Here is a 16,450-nt window from a genome sequence, read left to right on the forward strand (position 1 = left end):
AGAAGTGGGTTCGATCCAGGCCGCGGCGGTCGAATTTCGATGGAGGCGAAATTCTAGAGGTCCGTGTACTGTGCGATGTCAATGCACGTTAAAGAACCCCAGGTGGTCGAAATTCCCGAAGCTCTTCACTACGGCGTCTCTCATAGCCTTAGTCGCTTTGGGACGTTAAACCCCCATAAACTAAAGTAAACTAATTTTATAGATAGACTTTTCTGTAACTTACCACCCTGGTGTTTTCTTTTTTTCTGTTGTCTCAGAGTCAGTTTATTTCCATTCTTTAGTATAGTTACAGGGGAAGCCTTCATAATCTTCAGCCAGATTATGTCTGCTGCTTGTGAAAGGTCTATGATATTGATAATGGGGGGGGGGGCTAAGACACGCATGCTGAATTTTAGCCAGCAGCAGGAACTGCTAAGAAAGAACACTGCCTTGGTTGGGTGGTCTAGTAATGTCTGGTACCACCTGTATACACATTTTCTTCCCTCTCTATTTTCGTCATTAAACTAATCACAGACAGAGATATCATGTTTAGCAACAGTTGGCAACTTGCATTAATTCGACCATTGAACCAAAGTGACGTTCACTTACCTTTTCCTGCAGGAAAGGTTGTGTGCATGCTGGCAACATAAAGATTACTCACCAAAACCTTGTCCCTGAGTGCTGGAACTTACGGTGGTACATTTTTTTTTTTTCTGTCTGTATTTGCAGGATAATCCAGCAGATTTCTCATATTTTTTTGACACGTCTCGGAGAAGGACATGCAATATTGCGCCAGAGCGCTTTGTAAAAACCCTTAACCCTGACTCAAGCCATTACTTGCCTGAAGAAGGCATTGGTACTGGGGAACTGACGCCAGCCATGGATATCTTTTCGCTTGGGTATGTCCACTTTGGATTCCTCTTCTGTACTGTCTCCGTTTACGGGTTCAAATCCAATAGTGGGATGAATTCATTGTTCCTATTAATGTGTATATGCATAAAGGCATTGTTGCAGTATCAAAACACTATTATTCCATCAGACAGAATTTGCATGTGGCTGGCTGTGTACCGCACAAGTACATTGTATACAGCGTGGTTCCCTAAAATGTTCTGTAGTTATTAAAAATAGGCTTTTTGAGTTAGAAGAGCGCTTTTTTCGGCACGGTATTGTCAGCGGTGTAGGGCATCAGACCATAGCTAAGACGTGCTAACTAGTAGGCTGGTTAACTAATACTGAGTAGTTAACTTCTTAACTATTGCTGTTAGGCTCCTTATTTATTGAGAGGCGTGTAGCCCACTGTAAGTAATATCCATATCAAATTTAGAATTCCGAAAACACAATTACCCTCTGCGCTTCAACGAGTTATTTCGCAGAGTTATGTGCACTGGAGGGGTTGCTTTGCCTGCAAGCTTCTTGAAAGCACATAACTCGGCGAAATATCCAAAATTTTAACACAATGTTCACAGTTGTTGTGTTGACATTTTTTTTTTTGCATTGTTCTACTGGTCCTTTAACTGCCCAACTTATCAACAAATTAAACTTAAGTTATGAGGCCACTTTCCTAGAAACATTTTTAAATTGCAGATAAAAACAGAGCATCAGATATCAGTCTTAGACATAAATTTATCCTAATCAAAATGACAAAACAGATGAAAAAAAATTTTATTTTTATTTCTTTTAACGACAACAGTCATAACTCCAAATTAGTTCATCGCAAGTCTAATTGCTTTTGCTGTTATACACATAAAGACAGGAGCTGTGCAATGAACCAGAATAGTTGATACCATTAAATATCATTGTGTAATAGGGGAATGACCAAAAACAATGGGTGCCGCCGTGGTGGTTCAGTGGTTATGGCGCTCAGCTGCTGACCTGAAAGACTCTGGTTAGATCCTGATCGCGGCGGTCGAATTCTAATGGAGGCAAAATTCTAGAGGCCCGTGTACTGTGCGATGTCAGTGCACGTTAAAGAACCCCAGGTGGTCGAAATTCCGGAGCCCTCCACTACGGCGTCCCTCATATCCTGAGTCGCTTTGGGCATCAAATCCGTAAACAAACAAACAGAAACAATGGTTTTTGTATGGGCATCTGTTGAGAAAACGTGCAGCCGCAAAAAAAAAAGTTGTGCACTTTTTTTTATTGTGGTTTATTGCACAGCTAGATATGTAAGAAATAAGTGTACAAAGTTTCAATAAAAAATATTGTACAGGAATAAAGTAAGGATTTCTTGCGTAAGAAGGAATCGCAAAAAAGTTAGTTTCAAGAGAAACAAGACAGAAGGTTAGGAATAACTACAAATGCTAGAAACCACTGTTCGGGACCGTTAAAATCAACTATATTTATAGGTCAGCTTCTCCTTAGTCTTGCGTTCTTTTTTATTTTGGTCATGTTGCAGCTCACTTTTTTCCTTTTTTTTTCCGCATCAGTATACCAAAAGGAACATTTATAAATAAGCTGTTGGTCACCTGTCAGGCAAGCTTTCTGTATGTGCGTACCAGGCTTGATCAGAATGTGCTTCAAAACATCTAGCATACCTCTGTGACCACTGTTGAAATGACATGCCATGATACAAACCAAATTTCAGTGTTTGATATCCTGACATAACCATCCAATGTGTTCCAAGCATCTGGCATTGTTATTGTGAGCGTTTTGGCTATTAAATATCAACAAAGATTGTACATAGATTGTACTAAACAGTTATTATAAGTCTAAACTAAAAAATTAACAAGAAAAAATAACTGGTAACAAAAAATAGGATTTTATTTGGATGGAAATCTGTTAGTTTCATTTTCCTGGGATGTGCTGTTGGTTACAACTTTGGCTGTATATTTGTAACGGTGTTAACTAGAGACATAATTTTTTTTGCAGTTCATTCATGAATGAATATTTTCATGAAACAAAAGTTTGAAATATTGAATTTTGTCAAAAATATGACTTTTTAAGGCGGCCTCATACCTTAAGAGTGTTTGTTTCAAGGAAATTTTTCTGTAGTGGGGGCTAGATTCATTCTGCTTCAACAGTTACCTGCGCCATTTGTCAAATTTGTTCTTTGTTTCATGGGCAAAGGTCTGCCCACTGAACATGTTTTGCCAGTCCTCACCACCCATAGGCTGCCAACAGTGTGTAACAGTGTGAATAAGAACTTTTTTTTGTGTGTACCTCTATTTTCTCGTCTTTTGTTCCTGTCTCTGTCGTACTGTTTTCTTCAGTGGGAAGTTTTCACTGCAGGTGCGTGCTCACTGAGCTGTTCACCGAAGGACACCCGCCATTCTATTTCTCTCAGCTGCTGTCATATCGAAGTGGGGAGTATAGCCCAGCAAAGATACTGGAGAAGATTGAGGACGTTGACCTTAGGGCAAGTCCACTATTTTTCTTTTATGAACAGAGCCATTTGTACTACCTAGTAGTTTGATTGCTTAGTGCACGGTGTGCTGACTTTTTTTTAATATGCTTAGCTGAAACGAAAATGGTGTACTGGCATTTCTCACCCTGTCATAAAATTCACACAAAAAACTGAATGTCTATTACATCCGTGTTGTGTGGATGATCAGCGCTGGCTGTCCCACCCAGTGTTTATGAAGTTTTGCAGGAGAGCTTTGTTTGTGTGAAACATTATGCCGGTGTCTTCTTGTGTGCTCAACAGGACATGATCCAGCACATGCTTCAGAAGGACCCGAGCCAACGGCTATCAGCAGAGCAGTATCTGGAGCAACAGAGGGACCGAGTATTCCCGCAGTATTTCTACACATTCCTCAGAGACTACATCAAGGAGTTTGCCACACTTTCACTCTCGCCAGATGAGAAAGTAGCCAGGTAAGTTGAGCTCTGAAAGTCTGATTTTGATACAGAAACTTCCAGTGCAGTGGAAACCATTTTTTAAAGAGATGGTAAGAGTGCCAGAGCTGGGGTTGCCATGCCAGCTTCATGTTAGCTAAGTACAGTAGAATCTCTATGATACGGTTACTGTTGATACGAATTCATAAAATTTCATGTCCGGAGTGCGTTGTGTACAATGTGCAGTGTTTCAGATGTTCCGAACAATCCTGCGCCATTGTGGATGGTGAGTGTGCATCACCAGCATGCAATCGTGAGTCGTGCAATATGCATCGCAAGCCCATATACTGCTGACATTGTGAGCAGTGGTGCAAGACTGAAAATAGATAGGCATGAATGCGTTTCCTGTGTTTCTGCACAAAGACATTGTTCGTTTTGAATAATATGTATTTTGGATGATGTGAACATTTTTTGCAACCTCATAAGATTTGTATCAAGATTCTACAATGGTGCAGTGTGACACGGGCTACAGCTAAGTTGTGTGAGAAGGAGTTGTACATAAACTTTTCAATTATGCTTGATGCCTGGCATCTGCCAGCTGCAGTGCCTGCAAATGGGTCTTTGACTGCACCTGCGTAATGAATATACCTTAGGCCATGACACTGTTTGGCCAAAGGTTTCGTTGTGCCATTAGCATTCATCATCATCATCAGCGCTAATAAATTATCAGTCTGGAGCTTTCACTGATGGCACAGGAGCCTGCCTACTGCAAGTAGCCTCAAGTCAGAGGCACTAATTGTAAGGGAAGCAGTCGTACAAAGTCTTTCTATTGTAGTCACTGGAATGACAGCTTGCTACTGAGCATCTCTGGTCTTGAAATCTTCTGTTGCCCATATGCTCTGTGCAGGCTTCGTCAGGACATCCACGCTATCCTCTACTCATTGGTGCTGCCAAGAGGGGTCCAGCATGGTGATACTTCGGTTGGATGTGAGGGTGACCACGGTCCATCGTCTGCATCATCATCATTGTCTTCGGGATCGGAGGGTCTCTTCATTGTGGTGGCTGTGCTCACTTCCTGCCTGCGCAGCCTCAAGCACTGCTCAGCCAAACTGCAGGCACTTGAGCTCATTCGTGAGCTGTGTCCCCGCCTGAGTAGTGACATCATCCTGGACCGGCTGCTTCCATACATGGTAGGGTGCTTTGTGTTGTGAAGCAGCCCAGAAATGATGAAATTGTGTCATCTGAAGCCCGAATATTTTCAATTGCGTGCAGAGTGCCATGACCTGTCTGAAAAGAATTTGTGCCGAGCAATTCTCTAAATTTTTGATGCCAGCCAAGTAGTGGCCCGTGTCTCGAGTGTTAAACTGAACATGTTTTACGATTGTAGTTGCATTGCATGCATGCAATGTATGAAGCATAGTTGGAGCACTGAAGCCATCTTCTGCACTCATAGTTGGAAGAAAAGTGAAAGATAGCCACTTCTTTGTACCAATAAAATGGTGTGAGTGAAGGGTTACATGCAAGACAGAAATAGTGACTTTTCCAAGAAGCAAAGCTTTAAAATGAAACTCGTAGATCAACTGAACTGCTCAATTTGAGAAGACCTATGGGTATTGATAAGCTAAGTCATGAAGAAGCGGCACTGGTGTTTAGAAATTATACCTATATCTGCTGTCCTTTGAAAATTCTCAGATTAAGGGGAGATGTGGGTCTTGAGATTGGAAAAAAAAATCGCGAAAAAGTCATTTTTGGAAACTTTTTTTCGTACTAAATACACTTCAAACTATATCTGTAAGACGAGACTATTTTTGCTGGCTTTCGCATTATGCATTGAATTGAATTAGTTTCGTTCCTAAACTACCAGCCCACCCGTTTTGTACATTCTATTCATAGATGTTTTTTACCAGTGTATTTTCACTGAGGCAAGTGTAAAAACAAAATTGGCTTTTTGAGGAAAGGAAATGGCACAGTAATTGTCTCACATCTTGGCTGACACCTGAACTGCACCTTAAGGGAAGGTGGGAGTGAAAGAGGTAACGGCATCACCGCAAAAAGGGCACCTTGGGTGATTCAATACTGTAAGGGCCAGTGCGGGTGGCGCCATCAGGGGACACACAGGGACGGCTGACAACACTGGAGGGAGAGGGGATGCGTTGTTGGCTATGGCGGGCATGTGCGCGAGTAGTGCGCGGGTGTGATCCGAGTGGCGTGGTCGAAGTGGTCTCAAGTGTGAGCTCAGTGCATACGTTGCATACGGTGCGCGAACTGCGGATGACTAATTGGGGACTGCAGCACGAGGGACTCTGTGTGTGTGTGTAATAAATCATCCCTTGACAATACTGTAAATTTTTTAAGCAACACGTAAACATTTTTTGGCTAATGGCCTGTAGCAAAAAGCCTAATTAAAATCACAAAACTGCTTGTAGCTCAAATTCTAATTGTACTATTCAAACTCTAATTGTATATTTACACTCCACATAAAAAAAACACACTTGCACAGCGATTCTAAAAAGAATCCTGGCATAAATAAAAAAATATAGTTTTAAGACCCACGTCCCCCTTAAACTAAAACATTTGTACAGCACAAAAGCAGTCGTACATCCTACGTGAGCTTTTCTGCAGAGCTTTGTTGCTGTCAGTGACTGCATGGTCATGTTAACAGCTTAGCATGTGGCTGCCTTAGTATGTACACAGAAGTTTGTCTTTAGAACACAATGAAAGCATTTTTAAAGTTTTTGAGCTTTCACAATTGATTCAGTGCTTCTTGCAACTCTTCTCATCTTTCCCAGCTGTACCTCATCAATGACAAGTACCCGAGGGTGCGCGCAGCAGCTGTGGAGACGCTCACAACATGCCTGACACCAATTGACACCCTTCCAAGGAGGTAAGGGTGCTTAGGCACCGACAGCATTGCGAATGTGATGATGAATGCTTGCTTTTTATTTCAGTGATGCAAATGTCTTCCCTGAGTACATCCTGCCCAATCTGGTATCTATGCTCTTGCCACAGCTTCCTCTTGCCTGTGTGCTTATAGCTCATTATCTAATTTCTTGCAATCTATCGTTACAGATGCATGTCACGATGGACAGCGCCGTCATTGTGCGGATGGCTCTCGCAGAGAACATTGCGCTATTGGCCGAGACTGCTCTTAGGTTTGTGTTGGGCTTGCGTCATGCAAGTGCCTCATTGCTATGTAGCATTGAGAGACCGTCACTGACTTAGACAAGTGCTTTGCGCGACCTTTTGAGATTGCAATGTGAGTGCAGGATGTTGAAGGCAGCTTGACAGTTGCAGTCAGTGGCGTGCTTTTTAATGATGGTTGCTGCATTGGCATAGTGAAACATGGCTAGCTGCTTCTGTAAAATCGTGAAAGAGTAGCAAAAAAAAAACCGTTCAACTAGTTTTGGAAGCAAAAGTCTAGAGTATATGCTTAAGTTGCATTTCAGAAATGCTTTGACAGTGAAGTTCACAAATATAAAATACCAGCCATCGATAGCATGGACTTGAGTCATGTTTGATATTTAAAGAATTTTCCTGAGGAAAGGTCTCATTATTTTGTATTGGTTTACATTTCTGGAGATTCGTGTACAGGGTTTGCAATGCCAGGCAAAGGTTTCAGTCTTTTGCATGCCTGCCGTTTTGTATGGCATGCACTGATATGAAGTTTCTTGTTCGTGTATAAAATCATGCAGATTTTTGGACATGAGCACACAGCACGAGGTGGCTTCACCTGATGGCACTAATGTAGAGGTGACTGTGCAAGCTCAACATCACCACCAGGTGGGCAGGATTTTGTACGTTTCTGTGGAAGTAAAAAAAAAAAAAATGCTTGGTTATGACAAAGCAGTGTTTTTTTTTTTGTGTGTAATAGCTGTCAATATATTACATGTGGCTGTCATCTGTTGGTGGCATTTTGTTTCTGCTTTCTTTTCAGGGTTCCTATGATTCTGAGCTCCAAGCTCTCCAGCAAATGGTTCAACAGATGGTGTCAACGCTACTGAGTGACTCAAACAATATAGTCAAACAAATGCTGTTGGAAAAGGGCATCACTCGATTGTGCTTATTTTTTGGCCGCCAAAAAGGTGTGTACATATGTACTCATTTTAAGGTTCAATTTTTTTTTAACACATCACTTTGCATAAATGGATAGTATGCTTTAATTTAGTTCTTTTATCGCACTTTTCTGCAAATTGTGAAAATTGAAGAAAGAATTGTGGGCTGAATGGCTGTTGAAGTTGCAATGAGCTATGCACAAACCTAGTTTCAAAGTGACCAGTAAGGCCTTCCTGTTTTCCCCTTGCAGCGAATGATGTCCTGCTGTCTCACATGATCACTTTCTTGAATGACAAGGTATGTTTCTGCGTGAAAGCATCTTTTTGACACAAAGGCATGCTAACGCAGATACGCATGTGCAAATCGGCTTGTGCATACTACTTGCTTTGCATTTGCCTGATGCTGTTTTACATTGGCAGGAGGATCGGCATTTGAGGGCTTCGTTCTTCGACAGCATTGTTGGTGTTGCTGCTTATGTCGGCTGGCAGTGCTCACCCATTTTGAAGCCCTTGTTGCAACAGGTTTGCTTTTCACATATCTGGCAATATTTAACGCAGTTGGCATTTTAACGTTTTGGGCATTTGTAAATCATGAACTGAGTGATCTGACCTTATGGTTTTGAACAACAAAGAGCTGCATGTGGCACTGTTGTGCTAGGTATGTGCCTTTGAGGCAACTTGCAATTTCTATATTGGAGCCTCAGTGTTACTTAGTGTTACAATTTGAAAGTAATATAACAACATTCTTTGTATGCTTTATTTACTCCAGGGTCTTGCAGACACAGAAGAGTTTATCATCAGCAAGGCACTTAAGGCCTTAACTGAGCTTGTTGAGATGGGACTCTTCAGAAAGCAGATGCTTTATGAGCTCACCTCCGAGACCATTCCTCTTCTCTACCATCCGGTAAGGCCTTGGACACAAAAGATGCATATTCATGATTTGTCAGTATCAGTAACATTGGTACTGTGGAATATACTTTTCTCACAAAGTTGCTTGATCAACAGGCCTTACTGTGAGCCCTTTTTGTCATTTGTGCTCAGGGAAATAATTGTGTGGTGTCAGTGGCAACAGTTTTTTACTTTTTGATGCATACAAAGAGCAGAATGGGCAGGAAAAAGAACTAGAAAGAAATTTTCCCACAGTGGCAGCAAGTTCTTTCATGTCTATGTCATGGGGTTCTCAATCTTTTTAGTCTCGGGGAACTCCAACGGCTTTCAATAGCTGTTGAGAAGCCTCACGAGACCCAACTTCTATTTCTTTCTCTCCAACGTGCATGCAAAAAAGATGCCTATGATCCCTTAAAAAATGCCTAAAACAAATTAATAATGACTGGCTGCATTGTGAAACAGTGTTATAAAGCAGACTGTATGAAGCAGGCAGAAGCAGACGACAAACGTGGCGAAGCAGGCGACGGCGCCTGTGCAGCGCTATGAAGCAGACAACAACTGCGACGCATGCCATGGCACATGGATGTGTTTGCAAAATGAAGAGGAGGAGAGTTGTCCACACCACAGATCTCGGCACCGCCAGAGTCGAGATCCATTAGTCTCACTATTAGTTCCATTAGTCTCAAACTAAGGTCTGTGAAGGAAAGTTGAGGGCTGAGGCACATATGTATTTCAGTTCTTGGGGGAACTGAAAAAGCATTCCAAGGAACCCAAGGTTACCACAAAACCCGACGATAACTATGGAATCCTGTCAGAGAACCCCTGGCATATGTCATTAAAAGGATTAAAAGGCCTTTGCACATGCGACCCGCAATATACTTATTTTATTCTCTCTCCTGCTTCTTTGTGCTGTGCTTTCAGAACCTTTGGATCCGTCAGAACACAGTAGGCTTTGTGTGTGCCGTCACCAAGACCCTGTCGCTTGCAGATATCCAGTGCAAACTGAAGCCCATGCTGCAGCCGTATCTGAAACACTCAGTTGTTGAAATGGACAAAGAGGTGAGCATTGTTGCAGTCGTGCCCCAACCATACTGCAGACACGTTTTCATTAACCTGTGTCTGCATCACATGTAGTTCATGACTGCATGGTACTGAATATAGAGCGAACAAACTTCTGCAGGACCAGTTTGGTGCTCTCCAGCACTGTGATTTGTGTAGTTGACATGGTGATGGAAAATTTGCTTGGCAGAGCTTGAATGCATGTAGGCAAAATGTTTGCACGGAATAACATTTTCTGAACTAAGGGAAACACAAGAATTGCTGTGCAGCTCATTTGTTGCACAAATCTTGCTTTTCTTGCTGTATCCTTGTTATGAAGGTTTAAAGCTAGTTTTTATCACTTCAAGATATGAGTATGAATTAAAAATGCAGGAAGAGGCATAGGTAGCTGCTGCAAGCAGTCATGCCTTGGTCCACATCATAGATTGTGTTGATGCAGTTGCCATATTTCTGGTTTCATCTAACATGCCCTAGCATAATGTTGCCCAACTGCCAAGAACCCTGTGGAATTTTCTGAAGTTGTCACAAACAGTACAGTAGGACAGACAATATGATCATTCATATGATAAAAATAGAGGATGGCTGTGAGCACCAGTGATTCTGATTACATGATTATGCTTGTCAGCCATTCCCTGAGTGGTTTCTTTCTTTTGAAAGTACAAGGTTATTGGCTGGTAAGCAGCAAGGTGCAGATTCATAAGCAGTTTGCCTTTCTTATTCATTGTGCTTTGTCTGGCTGTGTACTGTCACTGCTTGGGACAAAGATTTTGTATGTTTTTTTTATACCTCTTTATTTCTCCAGTAAGTTCATTATCATAGTTCTAGCTTGAAAGTGCAAGTCATGTCTTTTTTCCTCACAGGCATATACTTGCCACTTTTCTTGTGTAAGAATTTCTCTCAATCAAAACTGTGTTGCAGCTGCTGGTAAAGGAGAATATAATGACCAACGCATGACTCACTGTCAGCTGCCTGTTTTTGGCTGCTGCCTGGCCTTGGCTTCACCGTTGCAGGTGGCTGTTTTGAATGCACTGCAAGAGTCACTTCCACGGAGTCTCTACGACTATCTGGTGAAGCTGGAGGCATTGCCTTATCTCTTGGAAAACCTGCGAAACAGGCAGGTTATGCGAACCATAGTGAGGGCGGGACACCAACCGGCCTACACCACTGTGGACCACTTGCTGAAGTCGGTGAGGAAGTTTTGCCAGTGCTTCGTTGACAGCTCTGAATGTGCTGCCCTTTATTCTGTTCTTTCCATGCCGCCTTCCTTCCCTCTATGAATTCTGCTGTGTCATTTGCAAAATGACACATGAGCACACAGAACGGTCACTAGCCCAATCATGCAAGGTGCCTTCTCTTGTCAAAGATCTTTTTCTTTTCACATGAACCAGTTGATTGGTTGACACACATTTAGAGTTATATAGGTACTCTCTGTTTCGTACTGTGTTCTGTGTTACAGTCCATGGCCCCATGTGGTTACAAGTCTCCAAAGGTATTCTTCAAAAGCAGGAGTTTGATTTGGTGTGCCAATAATCCTGTCTCCTTTTTTTTTTGCTGACTTTTATTTTGCTTTTTCCTGTTGTTTTGATATAAAACCGCATGGGGCACAACAGCTGAAGGAGTTTTGTTTAAGAGCATGATTTTGGGGAAGACGCATTTAGAGAGTAAAATTGCCTTACTTATTATGGCAAAGCCTTGTGAATATGATGAGAGAATGGTTCACGTAATGATCACTCGTGCACCATGCGATAATGAAAAATGCTTAAGTTTGTGTTCCTGCCAATAGATACTAGCTTATTTTTGGGATGCATTTTATTAGTTATTAAGAATATTGCTACGGTTGTGCTTGTGCTTGGAACGCTTGTGCTTGGAACGCTCGTGCTTGGTGCGCTCGCGCTTGGAACGCGAAGAGGACGAAGTGCGTTTCTGCTGCTGGGCTTCGCGTGCCCGGTTGTTCGGCTGCGTGGCTGTAAGCTGTTTCCCTGTAAATATATTTTTCCCTTTTGGTGTGCACATCTTCACGTTACATTATTGGTGGAGGTGCGGGGTACAGCCACAGCAAGCACGGAACTTCGCAGCGGTCGTCAGCTCGCCGGCTCTTCAGCCATGACCAGCGAAGGGGCCGCTCCGTCGGCATCCGCCAACCCGGCGTTCATCATTGCCCATCCGAGAGATCCTGGGACCTTCAACGGAACGGACGGCGTCGACGTGGAGGACTGGCTCGCAATGTACGAGCGCGTGAGCACACACAACAGGTGGGACCCGACCCTAAAGTTGGCCAACGTCATCTTCTACCTGACGGGCACTGCCAGGGTATGGTTCGAGACCCACGAGGATGAACTCACCAGCTGGGATCTCTGCAAGCGCAAGCTTTGTGACCTGTTTGGTAAGCCATTCGGGCGTCAGCTCGCCGCGAAGAAGGAGCTCGCATGCCGTGCACAAACGTCCACAGAGTCCTATGTATCATACATTCAGGACATATTAGCTCTCTGCATGAAAGTCGACGCCACTATGTCAGAGTGCGACAAAGTAGGTCACGTGCTCAAAGGCATCGCAGATGACGCCTTTAACCTTCTTGTATACAAGGACTGCGGAACGGTTGACGCAATCATCAAGGAATGCCGCCGGTTCGAACAAGCGAAGAGCTGCCGAATTTCTTCGCAGTTCACGCGGTTGCCGAATACGACTGCGACGTCGTCCTGTGTAGACTCGACTCCACCGAGCCGTCTGCCGACATCTGAGAGCCTGACACGACTTGTGCGCCAAGAAGTAGAGGCAATGTCCCCCGTTGCGTTTCATCCACCCGCAACAGACAGTACTCCAGCAGTATCCCTTATACAGGCTGTCGTTCGCAAAGAATTTGCCAATCTTGGGATTCAACCTGTTTGTTCAGTTAGTGCCCCATATGCTCGCCGCATGTCCCCGGAGCTCGGTTCTGAACGTGCATACTACCCTCGACGCAGCCGCAATCCAGATGAATGGAGAACACCTGATGACAGGCCCATCTGCTTTAACTGCTCCCGAGTTGGCCACATATCTCGACACTGCCGAAGCCGTCCGTCCTCGACCTACAGCCGCTACCCGCCGGGTTCTGCATATTCCCGCCGCTCTCCCTCGCCCTCGGAAACGACCTCTGCTGGCCACAACGCTCAGACCCCGCTTACCAACCGTTCGTCGTCACCTCAGCGCCGTCGATCTCCATCGCCCCGACCTCGCCGCCCTTCGTCGCCGGCCCCATATGCCCGCTCCCGGTCGGAAAACTGATGGCTGCAGCGTCTGGGGGTGATGCTGCTCTGACGACCCGACCAGAAAACCCTCCTTTAACTCTTCATGCTCATCGGAACATCCTTAACGTCGATGTGGACGGGGTCCCTGTTACCGCTCTGATCGACACTGGAGCGCACGTCTCAGTCATGAATGCTCGTCTTCGCCGTCGCCTAAGGAAAGTGCTCACTCCTGCCCCCTCAACTGTGGTCCGTGTTGCAGATGGCGGTATGTCTATTGTCGTCGGAATGTGTACTGCTCGTGTTTCAATAGCCGGCCGCCATACTTCTGTGCTCTTCACTGTCCTCAAACACTGCCCTCATGACATCATTCTCGGCCTTGACTTTCTCACCGACCATTCCGCCCTTATAGATTGCGCCACAAGCATCGTTCAACTCGCTCTACCTGTTCCTTCAGAGCCACCGGATCCAATTGTTCACCGACTGTGCACCGCCGACTTTGTCCGCCTGGACCCCGATGCCGCCACTTATGTCCGTTTCTCCTCGGTCCCGCCAGTTCCCGATGGTGACTACATCATTACTCCGGTTCCTGATGTGCCCTTTACACGCAGTGTTGCCCTTGCGCATACAGTTGTCACCATGTCGGCAAATCAAGCGTCCCTTCCGGTTCTCAACTTTGCCTCTTACGTTCAGCCGCTCCCACAAGGTATGTCGCTCGCCACGCTGTGCCCTGCTGCCGAATGCGTCGTATCGGCGGTGAGAAGCGTCCCACCCTCGTCGAACTGCCGCGACTCTGACGTCCCACCACCTGATGAATATGCAAAAATGATTGCTGCTGACCTCTTACCAGGGCAAGCTCACGACCTTCGGTATCTTCTGTCGTCTTTTCGCGACATCTTTGACTTCGATGACCGCCCTTTGGCTCGAACATCTGTGGTCACGCATCGCATCAACACCGGTGACGCAGCTCCTATTCACAGACGACCCTACAGAGTGTCCAGTACAGAACGCACCATCATACAGCAAGAGGTGGACAAGATGCTCAGTAAAGACATCATAGAGCCCTCGTCGAGCCCTTGGGCCTCACCAGTTGTGCTGGTTAAAAAGAAGGACGGCAGCTGGCGCTTTTGCGTTGATTACCGGCACCTAAACAACATAACAAAAAAAGACGTCTATCCACTCCCAAGAATAGACGATGCTTTGGACTGCCTTCACGGAGCCAAATTTTTCTCTTCAATTGACCTTCGGTCCGGGTATTGGCAAATCTCTGTTGATGACAATGACCACGAAAAGACGTCATTCGTCACACCGGACGGCTTATATCAGTTTAAAGTTATGCCATTCGGTCTCTGTAATGCGCCAGCTACCTTCGAAAGAATGATGGACTCCTTGCTTCGCGGCTTTAAATGGTCCACATGTCTATGTTACCTCGACGATGTTGTGGTTTTTTCGCCCACGTTTACCACGCACCTCGAAAGACTGGCGAGCATTCTTTCTGTCTTCCGTCGAGCCGGGCTACAGCTCAATTCGTCGAAATGTCAATTCGGTCGCCGCCAACTCACCATTCTCGGACATCTAGTCGACGCTTCTGGTGTCCGCCCGGATCCTGTTAAAGTTAAAGCCGTCAAGGACTTCCCTATTCCCCAGTCGTCTACGGATGTGCGCAGCTTCGTCGGCCTCTGCTCGTACTTCCGCCGTTTCATCAAAAATTTTGCCGGCACCGCTCGCCCCCTGACCGACCTTCTAAAGAAAGACACCCCTTTTACCTGGGGCCCTGCCCAAGAGGAGGCCTTTTCTTCGCTAGTCGACTTACTCACCTCCCCGCCTATTCTGGCCCATTTTGATCCGTCGGCTCCGACTGAAGTTCGCACAGACGCCTGCGGTTATGGGATTGGCGCCGTGCTAGCCCAACGTCACCAAGGGCAAGAACGCGTTATTGCATATGCCAGCCGCCTCCTTTCTACAGCTGAGCGAAATTACTCAATTACAGAGCGCGAGTGTCTAGCTCTTGTTTGGGCCGTAGCTAAGTTCCGACCGTACCTGTTTGGCCGTCCATTCTCCGTAGTGACCGATCACCACGCCCTTTGTTGGCTGTCTTCACTGAAAGACCCCACAGGCCGGCTCGGACGTTGGACGTTGCGCCTCCAAGAGTATTCTTACACTGTTCATTACAAGTCAGGGCGTCTCCATCAAGACGCCGACTGCCTGTCTCGGCACCCTGTAGAGCCGCCTGATCCTGGAGACAACGACCTCGGCCCGTGCCTCTTCGCTATCTCCGATCTGGTTAACATCGCGGACGAGCAGCGACAAGACTCTTCCTTGCGTATTCTCATTGATCGCCTCAACTGTGCCAGCCGAGATCCTTCATTGCAACTGTTCGTCATTCAGGATGGCGTCCTATACCGCCGCAACCTTCGTCCTGACGGACCTCCGCTCCTGCTAGTCGTTCCCCAGCGTCTCCGTTCATCTGTCCTAGCGGAACTACACGACCTACCGACCGCAGGCCACCTCGGCGTCTCCCGCACATACGATCGGGTCCGACGCCGCTTCTTTTGGCCTGGTCTGTACCGCTCTGTTCGGCGTTACGTTGCCTCCTGCGACCTCTGTCAACGCAGGAAGAGACCATCAACGTTGCCTGCTGGCCTTCTACAGCCTATTGACGTACCTCTCGAACCATTCTACCGTGTTGGACTCGACCTTCTCGGACCTTTCCCGACGTCCTGCTCCGGCCACCGTTGGATTGCTGTCGCGACCGACTATGCGACCCGGTACGCTATCACGCGTGCGTTACCAACAAGTTGCGCAACCGATGTCGCCGACTTCCTATTGCAGAACGTAATCCTTCACCACGGCGCTCCACACCAATTGCTGACGGACCGCGGCCGCTACTTTTTGTCCCGAGTAGTTGACGATATCCTCCGGTCCTGTGGCACGCAGCATAAGCTCACTACAGCTTACCATCCCCAGACGAACGGACTTACCGAGCGCCTCAACAGGACTCGTACCGATATGCTATCCATGTATGTCTCGCCCGACCACCGCGATTGGGACGTTGCCTTGCCTTATGTAACATTTGCTTATAATTCGTCGTGGCATGATACCACCGGCTATTCTCCTTTCTACCTTCTGTTTGGTCGGCATCCTGCGCTGCCATTGGATACATTACTACCGAGTTCTACTGCCTCGACCACAGAGTATGCACGTGACGCCATCTCCCGAGCAACTATGGCCCGTGAAATCGCCCGAGACCGGCTCACCGCATCTCAGACCTACCAGAAGTCAGTTTACGACCGCCGGCATCGCCCAGTACACTATCCGCCGGGCTCACTCGTCCTCCTTTGGTCTCCTTCTCGCCATGTCGGTCTCTCTGAGAAACTTCTACGTCAGTACAGTGGCCCTTATCGAGTTCTCCGTCAGGTGACCGACGTGACCTACGAGATTACACCTCTTCATGCTCCGACGTCGTCCACTAGCCCT

The 16,450-nt window shown here is 46.0% G+C and overlaps 1 protein-coding gene across 2 annotated transcripts in view; it reads left to right on the forward strand.

Annotated features, from left to right (window-relative positions):
• Vps15 (vacuolar protein sorting 15) overlaps positions 1 to 16,450 on the forward strand; it is a 35,041-nt gene that overhangs the window by 2,341 nt on the left and 16,250 nt on the right. Inside the window, exons 8-21 of one of the 2 annotated variants that reach the window (XM_077654718.1) lie at positions 709 to 878; positions 3,208 to 3,334; positions 3,623 to 3,792; positions 4,661 to 4,943; positions 6,543 to 6,637; positions 6,702 to 6,741; positions 6,823 to 6,905; positions 7,446 to 7,533; positions 7,688 to 7,835; positions 8,057 to 8,103; positions 8,226 to 8,327; positions 8,575 to 8,709; positions 9,615 to 9,752; positions 10,718 to 10,939. In XM_077654718.1, coding sequence (XP_077510844.1) covers positions 709 to 878; positions 3,208 to 3,334; positions 3,623 to 3,792; positions 4,661 to 4,943; positions 6,543 to 6,637; positions 6,702 to 6,741; positions 6,823 to 6,905; positions 7,446 to 7,533; positions 7,688 to 7,835; positions 8,057 to 8,103; positions 8,226 to 8,327; positions 8,575 to 8,709; positions 9,615 to 9,752; positions 10,718 to 10,939 — 1,848 coding nt within the window. The remainder of the gene's footprint in view (positions 1 to 708; positions 879 to 3,207; positions 3,335 to 3,622; positions 3,793 to 4,660; positions 4,944 to 6,542; positions 6,638 to 6,701; positions 6,742 to 6,822; positions 6,906 to 7,445; positions 7,534 to 7,687; positions 7,836 to 8,056; positions 8,104 to 8,225; positions 8,328 to 8,574; positions 8,710 to 9,614; positions 9,753 to 10,717; positions 10,940 to 16,450) is intronic. The other variant, XM_077654719.1, reaches the window with a different exon arrangement.

Source organism: Amblyomma americanum, chromosome 2 (assembly GCF_052857255.1).
Source record: "Amblyomma americanum isolate KBUSLIRL-KWMA chromosome 2, ASM5285725v1, whole genome shotgun sequence".
Taxonomy (NCBI): domain Eukaryota; kingdom Metazoa; phylum Arthropoda; class Arachnida; order Ixodida; family Ixodidae; genus Amblyomma; species Amblyomma americanum.